The 19009-nt window shown below is 40.7% G+C and overlaps 1 protein-coding gene and 2 non-coding genes across 3 annotated transcripts; 2 read left to right on the top strand and 1 right to left on the bottom strand.

The window, feature by feature from the left end:
* Window positions 1-9468: 9468 nt before the first annotated feature.
* Window positions 9469-9542, top strand: TRNAE-UUC. Its single transcript has one exon. It is a non-coding gene; the product is annotated as a tRNA-Glu (tRNA).
* A 3776-nt stretch (window positions 9543-13318) lies between these two features.
* On the top strand, window positions 13319-13392 carry TRNAE-UUC. The gene has a single exon. It is a non-coding gene; the product is annotated as a tRNA-Glu (tRNA).
* Window positions 13393-13940: 548 nt separating this feature from the next.
* LOC123453166 (coiled-coil domain-containing protein 130) lies at window positions 13941-18998 on the bottom strand. Its single transcript, XM_045089774.1, has 7 exons — window positions 18799-18998; window positions 18578-18640; window positions 18391-18470; window positions 17601-17709; window positions 14869-15028; window positions 14621-14784; window positions 13941-14531 (listed from the first exon to the last, which is right to left on the bottom strand). The coding sequence occupies exons 1-7, from the start codon at window positions 18799-18801 to the stop codon at window positions 14172-14174; spliced, it is 939 nt and encodes a 312-aa protein (XP_044945709.1). The 5' UTR covers window positions 18802-18998; the 3' UTR covers window positions 13941-14171.
* Between the last annotated feature and the right edge of the window lie 11 nt (window positions 18999-19009).

The following is a 19009-nucleotide window of genomic DNA, read 5'->3' as shown; positions in this document are numbered from 1 at the left end:
ATTAAAAATTTTATGTGGTTTATACACAAAGGGGTGGTATTAACCAAAGATAACTTGATAAAACGAAGATGGGCAGGCAGACCTAATTGTTGTTATTGTGATCAGAATGAAACAATAAGACACTTATTTCTAGACTGCACTCTTGCAAAACTACTATGGCGCACTCTTCATATAGCTTTTAATGTTTCCCCTCCTTCATGCATTAGCTCGTTATTTACAACGTCGCTCAATGGAGTAGACGTTAAAATATCGAAACTTATCAGAATTAGGGGTATGTGCTTTATTTTGGGCTATATGGAATACCAGAAATGATATGATTTTTAATGGCAAGAACTTCAACAACTTTTTGCAGGTTATTTTCAGAGCGGTGTCTTGGATCCGTACGTGGTCGTTACTCAGCCATGCGGACTACAGGGAGCTTATAGATATTGGGTGCAACCGATGGGACATGGTCGCACGAGTTATCTTCAGCAGTTTGGATGGCGTGCTAATAATAGACTAGGTGTATAGGCATTGTAGTCTGCTTTTAGCTACGCTGGATATGACAATTTTCTTTTCATTTCATCTTTGTTTTGATTATGAGCCTCAAAGCTTTGTGGATCTAAGACTATGTTTTGAACCTATTTTAATAAGATGGTTGCATACAACAATTGATGCAGAGGTCGGGGGCTAAGTTCCTCCTTTTCCAAAAAAAATCCACATCCTTACCCACATTTTGTTTCTGCACAAATTCTCGTGGTGACAGTGGGTGCCTCCTACGATGGGGGCGCCTACCCAGATGTCGATCTAGGAGTGGATGAACTGTCGTCACTCTTACTACCATGGTTGGTTGTGTCATAATGTGCACGACACATGGTATATTGAGACACGGATGCCAGGGGTGGCTGCCCCGGATGTGGTCCGCATGCTTGCTCTCCGGCGGGCATCATTGCAATGGTGGTGGCTCCCTTCCTGGGTTGTGTGGGCAACGAGAGTGTTGCGACAGGTAGCTCGAATGTGCCCCCTCCCTGGAGGGGCGGTGTCCCGATCTGGATCTGGGGTTCTGACATCGTTACGCTCCTTCGTGTGGCCTCGTAGTGGCACGAGTGAGTTGCTGAGTGAAAGCTCCATGCCTTCGCGCCGATGACAACAACACCCGAGGGTGTCGCGATCTTCTTGAAGACGTCGTTGTGGTTCTTCTCTCCGTGTTAGGGTTGTGGGTGAAGACCTGTGTGCGGTGTGGACTCGGCAACGACAACGCTCTGCGCCATTTTTCCTCTTGAGGGTGTAGTCGTGAAGCTTAGGTGTACTAGATCATAGCATGGGCGTGTTTAGTTTGTTCGGTATTCATCGCTGGTAGCTTAGTCGTGTGTGTTCTATGTTCGTCGAATACCTCAGGATCGGCTTTGTAAGAGGGCTACCTTACCATCTTCTACCATTCAGCCATGTACTTCTTCGGTTGTTGTTTTATATATAAAGCGGGGCAAAAGAGTGTTTCGAGGACACAAGAAGGTAAGTAGAATACGCATGGGAAAATAGTATCAAAATATACATACTTTGCATGTAATTGATCTCGCTGGGTAGTGTTTGTGCACTATATTAGATAAGTTGCTCTTCTCCTATTGCCCCAAGGCTCTATATCCCACATACACCAGATTTGTAAAGTAAAGTCCTATAGGCAAACATATGTGCACATGCGAGTAACAAATGAAGTCAAATCTTGAAGGACAAAATCTATAAGCAAGGCTTGTAAAGCACTCTTCCTCACCTTGAGTCACACTTTCCTCTTCTTATAATTGCACGCGAAATTAGTAGATTTGTAAACTTTGCTAACCATGCTAACATAATGTTAATCCGATAAAAAGATCACTAATTGACCATGATAACATGCAATCCTGAGCCTAGGTGTGCGTAGCCAGTGCGACCGCACATGTCCCCAAGTTTCTAAGGGCACCAAATTTTCGGATGCGTGTAGATGCTACACGCCCATTAATCCCGGCAGCCCTATCATGGTGAGGCATGATTATACCTCGCCATAGAAAACCCGATCCGGTTGGTCCGACACGACCCGGCCCGAAAAAAAGCCTGACCCGGCCCGACCCGATCTTGCCCATGGACCGGGCTCGGACCTAGATTTTGAGTCCATCAGGATTATCGAACCGGGCTCGACCCTGAAAAAACCTGACTTTATGCCTACATCTGGTCGGGCTTACCGAACCGAGTTGGGCTTCTTCAGGATCGGGCCAGGCTTGGGCCCAAAAACTAGGCCTGATGGTTGGGTCGGGCCGGACTCGGGCCTAAGTTTTGTACCACAGGCTTTTTTAGGCCCTGCCCGGCCCAAGTTTTGCCCATGTCAATAGGGGGTCCTTCAGTCTAGAAGCAGATCCACCCGAACAACCATTCGATGAGTCGGATGCACGGTCGCAACGCATCTCTTTGGAAGGAGTGGGGTAGAAGGTTATGGAGGGCGTTGCCGTCAGTGTAGTAGTCTCTGTGGCGGGTGGAGGCGGCAACACGCACGCCTAGCTCTGGGAGACCAGTGTGCCACGCGGCGGTGGCAGCTGACTCTGTCTCTGTGGGTGATGATGATAGGTTCGTCAGCGATGCAGATTTCCATGAAGGACATCCATCTAAGAGCAAGTACAATAAGGTACAGTCAGCGGGCTGTAAGGATTAAAATACTATATTTTTGCTGAGTTGGATGAGAGAGAAGAGGAGAGAGAAGGAAAGCGGGCTCTTTGTGAAGAGCCAGCTCTAGCACGTGCTCCTAAGTGCTTTGTGAGAATGAAAGGTGAGCCATATATAATAAAAATAGTACTTTTTTATAGCTAACTATTGTACAAGCTAGCTGTAAGATAGACTATAAAATAGCTTATAGCCAGCAGTTGGCTATACTATTAACCATGCTCTAAACGTGTTCTTCTCTTCGTCTAAACTGGTGTGTCGCCGTGCTCACTCATGTAGAGGGGGTGCAACTTACCAAGGATAGTTGTCTAGTAAGTCTAGTAGTACAAATCAGAGACTAAGGTATATGGTTTCTACTCCCTCCGTTCCAAGTCCTTTTAAAAAATTCACTATAAATTACATACAAATGTATATAAGCCTACTATTTTCCTGTGTTAAAATAAGTGACGTTGATCTAGTATATAAAATTTGTATTAATTTAACATTAAATCTGCGATATTTATTTTAAGACGGAGGGAGTACTTTAAAATATACATTCACTCATTTGATTATGTATGTAATTCGTAGTGAAATCTTTAAAAAAAAATACTCCGTAGCACTAATGATTCAATTTCATAAATTCTTTTGATGCATCTTTCAAAGAAAAATATGCGCTCAGATTAGGCCTCATTTTAGGGTCTCGCACACGGCCACTGATTTTGCCGGCTGGCAGGGTCGGGCCGGCGAAATTCGAGACCCAATGCGAAACTATAAAATAGGCCCTACCTCACTAAAAAACTATATAAATTCACTAGGAGTATAATATAATGTATAGATAATAATATCTTACAGATCAATGCTAACTTGTTCATATTTCCAAAACTGAGATTGAGTTAATTCCTTGCCTTTTTGTTTCTTCAAACGCTTTTGATAACTAGATTCATGTTTTCTAATTGAAGATATGACTTGGATCTTTCAACGCTAGACGCCTAGTTGACGAAAATAATAAAATTAGCCACAAACTTTCAGCAAGACTATAAGGGATCAAAATTAAAACTCACAACCAAGCTCAAGGGACAAGGACTCTCGAGATCACCGGCTGTGGATGCAACAAGATCACCGGCTGTAGATGCAACGAGACTTCAGAAATTGACGGTGGTGTGAACTTTCCCTGCTTCATGGTTCATGCCGGCTGCTGTTTGCTCCTGTCCTCCTCCTTTTTATGCATTTGGTCGCTGTACTGCTTCAGGACCTAGCCCTAGCTGCCGCACGAACTCAGGAAGGCAAGGGCCGAAGGGTCTCGTCTCCATCGCTGGGAGAAGAGGCGCCTCGATTGCTGGGTCTCCTCTCGATTGCTGGACTGCCAGAGCGCCAGGAGGCCCTGGACAGAGGTCAGCAGCGGGAGCGCCTCGAAGCCCATCTATCGTTACAAGCCTAGTAGAACCCAAAAACCTGGAGGCGCCTGCACAGGTGGCACACTCCTAGGACCGGGCCTGCCGGCCGGCCCTGCTAACATGTTGGAAATATGGCAAGAAAAGTAAAAAATCACTAGAAGCAACCGCAGACGTACACATGGATGCAAGGCCCGGCGACAACAGGATCAAGCGAGGATGTTCGTATGCTGCAACAAGTGGCGGACTGATGGTGTTCATCTGCTGAGGGAGTGGACGGCGTCGCGTCGACCGACGACTGGTTTTTTTAGAGGAAAGCTAAGCTTTATTGATCATAGTCCACATGTAGTGGGATATAATTCGGATCATGGGAGTTTGCCAACCAAATGTGGCGTCTCGGTCCGAGAAAACGAGAATACTTAGCTAAGCCATGAGCTTCGCCGTTAACACTTTGACTTTTAAAAATAAAACTACAATTAAAAACAGATGCTCGAAGTCTGATCTCCGTGATGACTGCCCCATAGCGGCCCTGGTTCCCCTTAGCAATGTCTTCCACTACTTGTTTGGAGTCCGATAAGATGGTAAAGTGGTGTAGAAGAAGATCCTCTGCCAAGGCCAAAGCTTCTCTGCAAGCTAAAACTTCCAACGTAGCAGGATCGGTGACACCCGCGACAACCAACGAAGAGCTACCGAGATAATTTCCGAATTCGTCCCGACAAACTGCAACTGCAGATCCATCCCTTGATCGTAGGACTCCCCCGTCCACATGGATTTTTGCCTGTCCCACTGGTGGCGCAGTGCACCTTTTCCGAGCCGTAGCTGCCCCAACATGTCGCTCTGTTTGAGCGGTAGCCCGAGCATTGGGGTTCAAGAGCTCTAGCTCGGAGATGAATCTAGCAATGAATGCATTGGTCGCATGCGAGCTCTGAAACAATCCCTCATAGATGGCCTTCCTTCTTTCATACCAGACGGCCCATAATGTCACTGTCAAACGGATGAAATCGACATGTGATAACGAGTCCATCATTGTGAAAATCCATTGCTTTGGGTTTGGCTCTGTATTTGATATAATTCGTTCCGACGACTGGTGGTGGCGCTTTGCGAAGGTGGAGCGGCCACACACAGATGCCCTAATTGATCCATCTGCTCGTAAACATGCTGGTCTTACACCGCGGAATCCCCTATTTACCGCTCATTGCGTTCAATTGTCGGGGCTTCTTACATGGGAGCGACACTGCAGCGATGCAGCCGGCCAGCGTGTTTAAGCCTTCCAATGCCCTCGGTTGTGGTAACCTTCTAGAGGTTACCAGCCGGTTTTTTCTGGTTTTGGAAAACTTCTAGAAGGTTCCCTGAACCGTTTTCTTTTCCTTTTATTTTTTCTTTTCTCTTTCCGTTTCAAAAAATGTTTTGGACTTTTATAAAATGTTTTGTATTTTCAAAAAATGTTATGAAATTTCAAAAAATGTTCTCTATTTTCACAAAATGTTCTTCACATTCGAAAAATGTTTTGGCTTTTAATAAAATAGTTTGGATTTTCAAAAAAACTTCTGGATAATAAAAAGTCTTCTGGATTTTCTAAAAATGTTATGGATTTTCTAGCAATGTTTGGGATTCTAAAAAACTGTTTGGGATTTTCAAAAAATGTTTTTGATTTTAAAAAAAATTCTTCTAATTCGAAAATGTTTGGCAATTGTTCTTGATTTCAAATTTGTTCTCGACTGAAAATGTTTAAAAAGCTGTTCGCGCTTCAAAATTTGTTCATGATTTTTTTAAATTGTTCTCGATTCCAAAATTTGTTCTCAAAATTCCAAAAATGTTTGTGCTTTAAAAAGATTTCACGCTTTCAAATTTGTGCTCCATTTCAAAATATGTTCAAAAATTCTTTTCGCTTCCAAATTAGTTCAGGGTTTTCAAAATTGTTTTCCATTTCAAAATATTGTTCTCAAGATAGAAAAAATGTCCTTGCATTAAAAAATTGTTCGTGCTTCCAATTTTTTTAGGATTTCTCGAAGTTCTTGTTTCAAAATTAGATCTCAAAATTGAAGAAATATTTGTGTTTTAAAAAATTGTTCGATCTTGCAAATTTGTTTGCATTTTTCAAAATTGTTCTCCATTTCAAAATTTTGTCCTCAAGATTCAAAACATGTTCGTGCTTTAAAAAATTGTTCGCTCTTACAAATTTGTTCAGGATTTTTTAAAATTGTTCTCGGTTTAAAATTTTGTTCTTAATATTAAACAATTGTCCATGCTTTAATGTTTTTTTCGCGTATTCAATTTTCTGGGGTTTTTTTTTCAAAATTGTTCTCCTTTTGTAAATTTTGTTCTGAAGATTCAAAAAATATTCGTGCTTTAAAAATTATTCGCGCTTCCATATTTCAGCATGATTATTCAAAAAAATTCTCGGTTTAAAAAGTATTCCCGAGATTCACAAAACTTCATGCTTTAAAGATTTGTGCGTGCTTTCATATTTGTTTTCCATTTTAAACAATGTTCATGTTTTCAAAAAATGATTGATAAATTCAACATTTATTCGTTTTCATAAAAAATTCAAAAGAGGAAAAAGAATGTTCAAGATTTTTCAGAAAATGTTTAACATTTTAGAAAACTCTTCATGATTTCAAGTTTTTGTTCGGAATTTCATGAAATGACCCATTTTTCATGATTTCATATTTTTCTTCAAGAATTTCAAAAGATGTTTGCATTTTCAAATTATTGTTCGGAAGTTTCGGGAAAAATGTTCATGTTTTCAAGCATTGTTCATGTTTTTGAATTTAGTTCGGAAGTTTCAAAAACTGTCCACGTTTACAATAATTGTTCATTTTTTTAAATTTGTTCGGGAGTTTTAAAATGTTCCACTTTTTTAATATGTTCAAAAATTAAATTAATGTACATGAATTTCAAAAAATGTTCAACTTTTTTACTTTTCTTTTCTTTCCTCTTATTTCAATTTTTAAATTTTCCATTTTTACTTTTTTCCTTGCCTTTCCTTTTCAATAGTTTTATAAATTGTTGTGTTTTTTAATTTGTTGTCGAGGATTTCTAAAAAAGAATGTACTTTCCAAAAAAAATTCAGAACTGCAAAACTATTCAAGTTGAAAATGAAAAGAAACAAAAAATTGAAAAATAAAGAAAAAGAAGGCAGAAAAAAACAGAAAAATGAAAAGAATAAAAAATGAAAGTACGAAAAAAAAGAAAGAAAAAGACAAACCAGTATTAGAAAATAAACCGGTTCAGGAAACCTTCTAAAAAGTTTCCAAAACCGGATGACGTGATAGCTGAACTGCCTACGTACAAATTGGGCGGTCCATGGCATTGCTGGGTGGCTTCGCCAGCAGTTTATCTTGTCAAACAGCACGAGAAAATAAAAAAAGAAATCGGCCACCTGGGGTTCCCGTACACCGCTCCTTATGTAGGCGTACAGCGGGCTAACAGGCCAATCAGTCCAGCCTTCCATGATGGACCAACAGGGTTAATTGTTGGGCTCTAGTGCAAAACCACAGTATTTTGGGATTCTTACAGCAATCAGTTTATTATCTACGGCAGGCACATGCCTCAAAATATCAAATCTACGGCAGGCACATTCCTCAAAAAAAGTAAACTACGGTAGGAAAATTTTATCTTGGTCCCCTAAAAAGAGGTATTTTTTATCTTGAAAAATATATACAGCAGTCAACAAGTAGCTCAAAAGAAAAAACAAACTGTATCAAGGGAGTATGTCAGCCTGGAAGTTTGGATATTCTGGGTATTTCGGTTTGGATAGTTCGTGTTATGGGTAATTTGAGCATTTAAAAATGGGAACCGGAATATTTTCCATCAAAAAACTAACCGAACCCAAATTATCCAAAATTTCGGTTCAGGTAATTCGGGTACCCAAAAAATCCAAAATATTCGAAGCACACATCAACTTTTAGTATGAATAATTAGAATAGTATGGGTATTTTGGATAGTATGGTTATTTTAGTTAGTATGAGTAACATGTAAGTGTAATAGTAGTATGAATAATTTGGCTAGTATGAATAATTCGGGTAGTACGGGTATTTCAGAATTTTCAGACTAGAACCTGAACCCTAACCTGAAAACCGAATAGCCAGGAAATAAGAACCGAACCCTAACCCGATACCCATATTACCAGACAATTCGGATAATTCGGTTCGGTTCGGATTCAGGTAGCGGGTTAGGGTACATAAATGCCCAGGATGAGGAGTATGCGTCAAATAGTAGGGGCTGTGCAAATGGCCGGGTGTAGTGGGTCGGCACACTCTGTCGTTGCGTGATGCGCTCCCTTGGGCAAATTTCCTTTTTTCGGTCTATATAGATGGATTTCCTTGAAAATAAAAAATTATTATTTATTTGAATTTAATTTTTAATTAAAAATTTAGTTAATATTTTTTATCATCCATTAGAAAATTTTAGCATGTGGAAATATTATATCAAAAATATTAACATATATTTAAAATGCTTACTGCATATTGAAAAAAAGTTCCACATATTTTTAATAAAATATTCACTGTGCCTATAAAAAGTGTTCACCATATGTTAGAAAAACAATATTGCAAAGAAAAAGTGAAATATAAGTAAAGAAACTAGAGGAAACAAACAAACATAATAAACTAGAAAAGAAAGGAAAACAAATTAAAAGTGAAAATATCAACTAAAAACTAGAAGTAATGGAAAGATAAAGAAAAAACCGTATAAGAAAGGAAAATAAAAATATAAATGAAAACAATATAGAAAAAATGAAAACTCATGTAAAAAATTGCAAGAAAACACAATAGAGAGTGAAAAGAAACTGAAAACACGGCCATAGAAAACAAAAGATAGGAAAAGATGCAATCGCAACTGAAAACGTGACCAAAATACCAAAACGCAGTATGATTTTTATGGTCTTCGTCGATGACATTCTTGCGGCGGGTGCGACGTCGGTGATAATAATGTTACTCTGGTTCTTCTCCTTGCGTGACGATGCCTTATGGGTAGCGTCATAGAGTCAGAGTTGTCTTGTCTTTGTAAGTCCAATCTTGCGAAATGTCGGATTCTGTTGTTATAGGTTATAGGTGCAAAGTTATCAGAATCACGATTCTGAATCGGATCGAAGCTCCGTTGCTAGAATCGTGAATCGTAGAATCATAACTATCAGGATTATAAAAACTTAAATTTTATGAGCAAAATCGTAAGATCAGATGGGCTTGTTTGGATAGGTGTGGTCGTGTAGATATGGTGAGTTTGTGTTTGTGTCTGTGCTTCTGTTAGTCTGATCGCTTGTGGCTTCAGTGTGCTTTCTCCGACACATTGGTGAATATTTTATGATTCGATGATCAACACCTAGGGAATCATCCCCGACCCAAGAATGTTCAACGCTTACGGCTTCTCATTTTTTTATATGGACAACTCACGTGGCTTTTATTATAAAGAAAGGACTGATAGTAGTCACCAATCCATTGTCGTCCAGCCCGGTTAGGATACCTGGCTTTCACCCAGGCGACCCGGGTTCAAATCCCGGCAATGGAGATACCTTTTTTTTCCTTTTTGTTTGAACTTCTATTTTTGAGTATAGCCAAATTGCCGCCCTTGTAGCACAAAATATTGATGCTAAGTTTAAACTCGACCTTCTTTCCTCGAAAAACAGCTTGGCTGCTTTTTTTACTTTGGTTGTGCTCAAACTGCAGACATGAACAGTAAATACTGTTGCCAACTTCAAAAACTTGTCTGCTCCCTCTCTCTCCACCCCCTGCAGACACACAAACAGCTTGGCTGGTTTTAATTGATTTAGATGAAGTGAGAGTGTGAAATAGAGAAGGTCAAGATGAATAATTGCCCAATCCTACGAGAAATGTGATGCACTTATTCTGGGGTGGATGTGCCGAGAGAGCGCTTGGGATTACACATTATCAGATATATTTATCCTTCACTAAGTAGCACGTCTGGAAAATGATATACTTGTTGACTCCGGGGAAGCGTCACATGCAGGAAACAAGGGTGCGTTCTCTTTTGAACTAGCGTGGTTTCAGAGAGAAGGATTCATTGACCTCATTGCCAGATAATGGGCCACGGATACGGGAGGGAGGTCGCCTCTCGATAGATGGCAGAACAAGATAAGACACTTGCGCCAATTCCTGAGGGGATGGCAGAACAAGATTATGAGAATTACTGAGAGAAGAAGAGATGAAGTGTGCATTGATAGCAAAAGTGCGTGATGTCATTTATGGTGACGATAACACACAATATTTCCATTTGATTGCAAATGGAAAACATAGAAGGAAGAAAATTTTCCAACTTGAGCAAGACGAGGGTACAATCGTAGGGCATGAGAACCTAAAGTTGTACATCTCCGAATATTACAAACAACTGTTTGGAGCTCCTGAGGAAAGCTTTGTCTCGATGGATGAGCACAGGGTTGCGGATATCCCTCAACTCGCGAGCGACAAGAATGAGGTTTTATCCGCACCTTTCACGGAGAAAGAGGTGTTTGAGGCTATATCACAAATGAAGAATAATAAAGCGCCTGGACCGGATGGTTTCCCGGCGGAGTTTTATAAGAAATGTTGGAATATCATTAAGGAGGATCTTATGCTTTTGTTCCATGATTTGTTCAGTGGGCTATTGTAGTGTTTTCACCTGAATTTTGGAATAATTACGTTGTTGCCAAAGAAGGAAGGAGCGGTACGCATTGAGCAATTCAGTCCCATCTGGTTACTGAATGTGAGCTTTAAGATTTTCACTAAAGTTGGGACAAATAGACTGACAACGGTGGCACACGCAGTGGTGCAACCAACGCAGACAACTTTCATGCCGCGACGAAACATACTAGAGGGTGTGGTGGTCTTGCATAAAACGCTACATGAAATCCATTCGAAGAAACTAGGTGGGATTATCTTCAAAGTGAATTTTGAGAAAACGTATGACAAAGTAAAATGGTCGTTTCTATAGCAAGCCTTGCATATGAAGGGATTCGACAAAGTTTGAAGGAAACATGTTGAGTCGTTTGTACAAAAGGGTAGCGTTGGAGTTAAGAGTGAATGATAATATAGGTCATTACTTCCAAAGGCCTAAGGGTCTGAGACAAGGTGACCCAATGTCTCATATACTGTTTAACATAGTGGCAGATATTGTAGCAGTTATGATAGGAAGAGCTAAAGAGGAGGGCCGAGTTGCAGGACTGGTCCCACATTTAGTAGATGGTGGAGTATCCATTTTACAATACACTGACGACGCGATTATATTCATGGAACATGGTATGGAAAAGGCTAGAAACATGAAGCTTGTTTTATGCCTATTTGAACAGTTGTCGGGTTTGAAGATAAACTTTAACAAAAGCGAATTGTTCTGTTTCGGGAGAGCCAAAGATGAGCATGATCGATGCTTACAAACAACTGTTTGGATGTAAATTAGTTATTTTACCATTTAGCTATATGGGAATACCTATTCACCATCATAAGCTCACTAATAAGGAATGGAAGTGTATCAAGGATTGATTTGAAAAAAAAACTAAGCTAATGTAAGGGCATGCTCATGTCTTATGGAGGTAGGCTAATACTAATTAACTCAGTTCTGACGAGCATGCCGATTTTCCTCTTGTCCTTCTTTGAGGTGCCTATAGGGGTACTGAAAAGGTTGGACTTCTATCGATCTCATTTTTTTGGCAGAGCGACGCTGCAAAAAGAAAATATAGGCTTACTAAATGGTACATCATTTGTAGGCCGAAAGACCAGGGTGACCTTGGGATTGAGAATTTAGAGGTTGGTAAGTGGCTGTTCAGGTTATGTGTTGAGAACGAAGGCATGTGGGTACAAATTCTGCATAATAAGTATCTACAAACTAAGACCTTGGCCCAAGTTAGCGTCAAACCAAGTGATTCACATTTTTGGAAGGGCTTAATGAGGACGAAGGCAACCTTTTTCAAAGATCTAAATTTATCATTGAAAATGGTGAGTCAACGAGATTCTGGGAGGATAGGTGGCTAGAGGAGACGCCGCTTGCTACTCAATATCCATCTCTATATAATATTGTACAATATAAGGATGCATATGTTGCTACAGTATTACAAACCATACCTCTAAATATACAATTCCGGAGAGCTCTAGTTGGAGATTGATCGGTTGCCTCGCTACATCTTGTTCGGAGGTTGATGGATATGAACCTTTCTGATGAGGCAGATAACCTCCAATGGAAATTAAATCCGACTGGACTCTTCTCGGTAAAATCTATGTATATTATAGGTTCGGGCTCAATCCCAGATTCCACACATATTTGGAAGGTTAAGGTACCTTTAAGGATCAAGGTCTTCATGTGGTTTGTCCATAAGGAGATGATTCTTACGAAAGACAACTTAACAAAACGTAATTGGGAGGGTAGTAAGAGATGTAGTTTTTTGTGATAATAATGAAACTATCAAACACCTCTTTCTTGATTATCCCATGGCAAGGATTTTATGGCGCTCACTTCACATAGCATTTAATATAAACCCTCATCGTACTATACACACATTATTTGGGGCGTGGTTGCATAGGGTAGACACAAATATTGCGAAACATATTCGAATAGGAGTATGTGCAATGCTTTGGGCTATTTGAAACTGCAGAAATGATTTAGTTTTTAACAGACATGCAAATATAATTTTTTTTGCTAGTTATCTACAAGGCCACTTCATGGATCCATATGTGGTCATTACTAACTCGTGCGGGAGCCAGGAGCCTATGGTTACTGGGTCTGCCCGATGGGAAATGGTTGCTCGGGATATCTATAACCGATTTGGATGACGGTCTAGTAGTAAGATGGGTGTGTAGTTATCTAGGCCTATTTCCGCCAGTTTTTTGGTTTCACTACTTATTGTCGCTTTATAGTTGTTTGAGAGATTGTACTAGAATTCTAAACTATTTGATCGCTTTTTTTAATAAAAACCCGCATACATCAATTGATGCAGAGGTTGGGAAGGGAAACCTTATTTTCTAAAAAAAAGGAAAAATGGTCACTCAACTTGTTACGGTATTTTACATAAAAAGTCTTGTAGCATCGTTCTTACCGAAGAATCAGATTCGATATAAACAAGATTGTTGATGAGCTATGCTAGCTACTACAGGAAACCTACAGCAAACAAATTTGTTACATTGTTTGTTTCTTAGTAAGTACTCCCTCCGTCCCATAATATAAGCACACTTTTGACATTACACTAGTGTAAAAAATGTTCTTATATTTGGAGAGTCTTGAGGATTCATTGTTGATGCTGTCCAGTCTCTGAAAACGTGATATACTCTATATAAAGGAGGAACCTTAGAATTGGTCACAAATCCATTGTCGTCCAGCCCGGTTAGGATACCTGGCTTTCACCCAGGCGACCCGGGTTCAAATCCCGGCAATGGAGATCGTTTTTTTGATTTTAGGACTCTTTTTTTGTACTTCCTGTGGTAGGCTGCGGCTGCTGCCTTTTACTTTGAAAATTACCCAAAATTTAGCCATTAAAGCACAAACGCACACAGAAGTTTAAACTTGCTTTTGTTGCAAGAAAAACTTGGCTGATTTTCCCGCAAAAAACAAAGTTCAAATTTATCCCTTTCAGGTTGACAGAGAAAGTGACATGCTTACTAGTTCATGTAGAAAAAACATGCTTACTACTCCCTCCGTTTTCAAATATAATACATTTTAGAGATTTCAATACAGATTACATACAACTGTATATAGACTTCAAATATAATACATTTTAAAGATTTCAATACGGATTACATACAACTGTATATAGACACATGTTAGAGTGTATGTATATTCACTCATTTTGCTTCGTATTTGGTTTGTATTGGAATCTCTAAAAAGGGTCTTATATTTAGCAACGGAGGGAGTAGCTTTCCCCACAAAAAGAAACTTCAGGTAGCAGTGATCTATAGGAAAAGTGGCTAAAAAATGAGAAACAACACATGGCAGTCCAGCATCATCACTTACAAGGCAAATCAGATTCTCATGATATGTCACAGTTTCAGCCACTGTAAGAGCGTTTAGATCACTATGTTAGTGATCTAAACACTCTTATATTAGTTTAAAGAGGGAGTACTACACAAGATATACGTATACATGGGTTTTACAGAGCAGCAGACTGGACAAGATCACAAAGATTCTTGCTTGATTCCGCAAGAACAACTCAGGGTGGCTCTACTTGCGCCTTGCCAATATCGGCACGGCAGTCCTTGCATTTTCAGAACCGGAGCTCTGCCGTGACCACGACGACGGCTTCGCCCTGCCCGCCATCAGCGCGGACGCTGCACTAGCTTTTATATTCCGCCTCTTCAGCGCGAGGTCTATCTTGCCTTTTGAGGCTGAGCCGGATGGCTCTGGGAAGATGGAGGAGGCCTTGATCGCCGCTCTCTTGTCCTTTCTGCTCTTCTCGAAATTCGAGGCGAACCTCACACGGGCTGCTGCGGCCGCATCCTCTGCGGAGGGTGGCAGAAGGCGTACTCCAAGTCCCATCTTCCTCGCTGATTTCTTCTCTTCAGCAACTCTCTTCTTTTGGCTCTACATAAATAGGACAGCAGGTGGATAAGAATCTCGACAGTTTAGCAAATTACTAAGAAATAATTATGCAGAGGAAGTCATTGGATGACCCTAAGGCGGTCGCGGAGGGTTCTGTTCAGGGAATAATCATCGGAATGACGGCTATCAGAGAGGCGTTGAAGCCGAACTAAAACAGGCTCCTCTTCTTTCTTCTTCCGAATATCCTCTCCCTGGTGTTCGAGCTTATACATAGGATCCGCAAGCTTGTCTCTTTCTGAAGCAAGTACAATAAAGCATCAGGCATTTGAAACACAAGGAGAACCATGAAAAGAAATAAATCTGTATTAGTTTTCAGAACCTTCATCCGCAGGGAGCAGGAGCGTCTCTGCATCTTCAACATCAAAATCTTCAGTCTTCCGCTGAGCTCCACTGACTATAACATACTCAGTGTTCTTCGGGTCCGTATGTATGACTATCTCATGCTGGCAACATGGTGATTTCATACTGAAGCTCCATATCTGACATAGGAAGAAGTTGTGAAACAATCAGAACAGCATACATGTAAATGATTTAAGCAGAATCTATTACAACTGTGGAGTAGAAAATTATAGTACTGCAGTTTCTCAGGGAATAAACACAGAAAATATACAAGGCCCTAGGTCATTAGAACTTATTGGAGATTCTTTAACACATACTCCACACAGCTAGCAGAAGGAAGTGCAACTGAGTTCTTTTCTAATAATATTAGCATGGCATAGAAGCTTTTTGGAAATATGAAGTACGAACTTTAAGACCATACTAGAAAATAGAAAATCCTGTTTTAATTCAAGCTATTCTAACTTTCTACAATCAGAACTAATATTTATTTATATATACTCAAGGCCCCTTATAACATTTTATAGTTTCCCGCAATCCTCTTGCAAATGTACACAACAAAATGCAACGGGATGTATAAGGCACAAGCTTTCTGATCTCGAAGGAAAACATAGGGTTCTTTAGTTCTTCAAAACAAAGGAAAGCACGATGGAATTTTTCTGAATATTAACAATGCTCCCCAAGTTACTAGAAAATCCAAAGAGCAGAATTTTTTTGCCAAGGGGCAACATAAAGAACATAACTTATTATGGGATGCATTACATGAGATGACAATGCATTAGAAACACTACTAGGGATGACAAAATAATACTTTATTTTTATTTTGGATCCAGTTAATTGAGAGCACCTTTTTAGGTGTAACAACAACATCTCAGAATTAGTACATATTCCAACTATCTAGGTTCCAGAGTGCAGCAACCACAAACTAACCCTTACGGTGATGACAAAATTTTCACAGATCTTCCCTTTTTGTCACAAGAAAATCTGTGTACAAATACAACACATATAACCGTCAGGGTACCCTCGGGCCCACCTTAGTTCAACCAAATGAACTAAATTTTCAGAATTTTCAATGCAGAGGAGAGCTCAACCATTGAGCTGGACGACTCCTTTAATGATACGCATAGACGCAAGGAATCCAGGAGCCCGAGGTCAAGAGGCTTTAGCAAGGGTGAAAGGAGGCAAGGCGATGGGCCTTGATTGTATCCCCATTGAGGTGTGGAGACGCTTTGGAGACAGTGATAGTGTGGCTAATTAAGCTTTTCAACCTCAATTTTCAGTCAAACAAGATGGCCGAAGAATGGAGGCGGAGTGTATTAGTACCGATCTCCAAGAACAAGGGGGGTGTTCAGAGTTGTACTAACTACCGTGGAATTAAGCTGATGAGCTATACAATGAAACTATGGGAGAGAGTCATTAAGCACCGCTTAATAAGAATGACAAGTGTGACCAAAAATCAATTTGGTTTCATGCCTGCGAGGTCAACCATGGAAGCCATTTTCTTGATACGACAACTTATGGAGAGATACAGGGAGCAAAAGGACCTACATATGGTGTTCATTGACTTGGAGAAGGCCTATGATAAGATTCGGCGGAATGTCATGTGGCAGGCCATGGAGAAGTACAAAGTCCCAACAAAGTACATTATCCTCATCAAGGGCATGCATGATAATGTTGTGACAAGTGTTTGAACAAGTTTCTGGTGAGACTCATGACTTTCCGAATAAAATAGGACTGCACCAAGGGTCAGCTTTGAGCCCTTATCTTTTTTGCTTTGGTGATGGATGAGGTCACAAGGGATATACAAGGTGTATGCCATTTGCAGATGATGTGGTGCTAGTCGATGATAGTCGGACGCGGGTTAATAAAAAGTTAAGAGTTGTAGAGACCTTATAATCGAAAAGGTTTTAGGGTTAGTAGAACTAAAACTGAGTACATGTGGTGATAGAGTTGGGGTGGCACCGATTGAAGAGAAGTTTATCCAACATTGTCTGAGATGATTTGGGCATATACAGTGCAAGCCTCCAGAAGCACCAGCACATAGCGGACGGTAAAGGTGTGCTGATAATGTCAACAGAGGTCGGTGTAGACCAAACATGACAGGGAGGAGTCCGTAAAGAGAGATCTGAAGGGACTGGAATATCACCAAAGATTTAGAACCATGACTTGGTTGCCGTTGGGTACCCATCTGCACCCCTAACAAATCCTAAGGCAACATCAGGTTGAGAAGCTATATGGTTCGTAACTCAACGCAGTATACATGGCTTCAATTCACACTAGCTTCGATGCTGACACCAATTTACAGCATGATTTTTTCCAGAATTAGTCAGATCACCTTTTTGATCATTTTATCTGATTACCCTTGTAACTTGTGCGTGCAAATGGTAATTTAGGATATTATTTGAGGATAGCCTAGATCAACTATGTTTTAAAGATAATCAGCTGAGGCTGAGGCTGAACCAATTTACAAATATTGGCAGGCCTTTTGCACTGACATAGCTAGAAGACACATAATATGATGTGACTAAATTATGTAAAGATGGTAAACCATAAAACCAAGATTCAAATGCTCTGGTGAGTGATAACATAGGGAGAGGCTTTCAGAAAGAAAGAAAAAACATAGGGAGAGCACATACTGCGCTAGTTCAGTGCACGGAAGAGAAAGTCAAATGTACAGCAGTGATGATGCAGTACATGTTAAAATCCGACACAAACCTTGGTAGAGTAGTAATTTCCAACTTGTTTCTTTTCAGCATTAAACCTTACACCCTTCCCTATCATGGAACTGCATCCACCACACCAGACATTGAAAGGCATCTCGAATCTGCAGAACAGAACATATAAAATTGAGTTAATAAAGCTGGATAAACTCCTCAACAAGATGTTTCTACAAAATAAATAAGCATAAAGGTAAAATCAACTTTAACATGCACCAAGGGACAGTCGCTCTATCATGCACTCATGTACTATGCCAGATAAAACATATGGAGACAGATATCTGCCAAACTGGCAGAAGAATGATTTCATACATGATTCTAGCACTTACGGCAATCAAGCGAACTGTAAAATCAACTATAACCAAACAGTATTTCACAATTCCCAACAAGATTGGTAACTAATTGGTATATGATTATGAAAATGATAAAATTGATTTGCAAGATATTTTGAGATGAATCTATCTTCTCAGCACGGTTTGATAATGGAACAATGTCAACAGTTGTCGTAATATCTGTAGAATACAAAGCAGGGCTCGGTTTTTTTGGTGGCGCATACTCTTCCCCTATTCCTCCTAATCCGCACCCTCTTGCTTTGGCATCCCACCATTCTTTAGACCTCATCAACCCACATAACGCCAACTCTATTGCCCAACCATCCACATTACAATCTTGTATATTTAGATAAAAGGCCCCAGGTCCGACGCATTTCTTCTATCTTCACATCAACATGTTGCGTACGGATGTACAATCATATGTGAAAAACAGGTACCATATCACAGGAAGCAAACCTTATAATCAGGATGCCCTGGTCCAGCTTCCTCGCCCGCTCCCTGAGGGCATGCTGGCCGTGGAACTTGTTCAGCCCACCCTGATTTTTAATCAAACAGCAACAAAAACAGCGGTATCAGCACCCGCAAGGATGCAGAACAAAAGAAAGAGCGGCACGAGTCCGCGGAGGAGGGAGATCCGTGGTACCTTCTTCGGGCTCCATTCGGGCGGGTAGTAGAAGTTGTCGGCCCTCGCCGCGGCAAGCGTCGACTGCAGGAAGCCACACACAGAAAATCAGTCGTATCGCCTCGGCGGACATGAAGGATCGTCGGCCGGACTACCCCGGAATCCCCCGGATTCGGGAAACCCTAGGATTTGGGGGTGAGGAGAGGTCGAATCGAGAGAGAGCCGAATATGGCCGATCGTACCATGTTGTCTCCGGCGAGGAGGACGAGGATATCAGCGGCGCGACGAGCGTAGGTGCGGAGGCTCCGGTAGATCGGCGGCGACGGGGAGGTTGCGGGTGAGCGGCGGGCAGAGGGGGGGGGGAAAAAAGGAGATTTGTGTTTTGTTTTTGACTCTTCTTGTATTGACACGACGACGTGGGTTCGTGGATGCGTCGGTTCAGGAACGTGTCGG

This window comes from Hordeum vulgare, chromosome 1H (genome assembly GCF_904849725.1).
Source record: "Hordeum vulgare subsp. vulgare chromosome 1H, MorexV3_pseudomolecules_assembly, whole genome shotgun sequence".
Classification (NCBI taxonomy): domain Eukaryota; kingdom Viridiplantae; phylum Streptophyta; class Magnoliopsida; order Poales; family Poaceae; genus Hordeum; species Hordeum vulgare.
The sequence above is the reverse complement of the archived record's forward strand: the minus strand, read 5'-3'. Positions and strand labels throughout refer to the sequence as shown.

Bases quoted from the DNA above. Each gene is read 5' to 3' on its own strand.
- LOC123453166 (XM_045089774.1), bottom strand. The intron at 17,710-18,390 runs GTTTGCTTCCTG...TCTGTTCTGCAG, and splicing joins CAGGGCATCCTGATTATAAG to ATTCGAGATGCCTTTCAATG. The intron at 15,029-17,600 runs GTTTGTGTCGGA...TTCCTATGTCAG, and splicing joins GAAATTACTACTCTACCAAG to ATATGGAGCTTCAGTATGAA.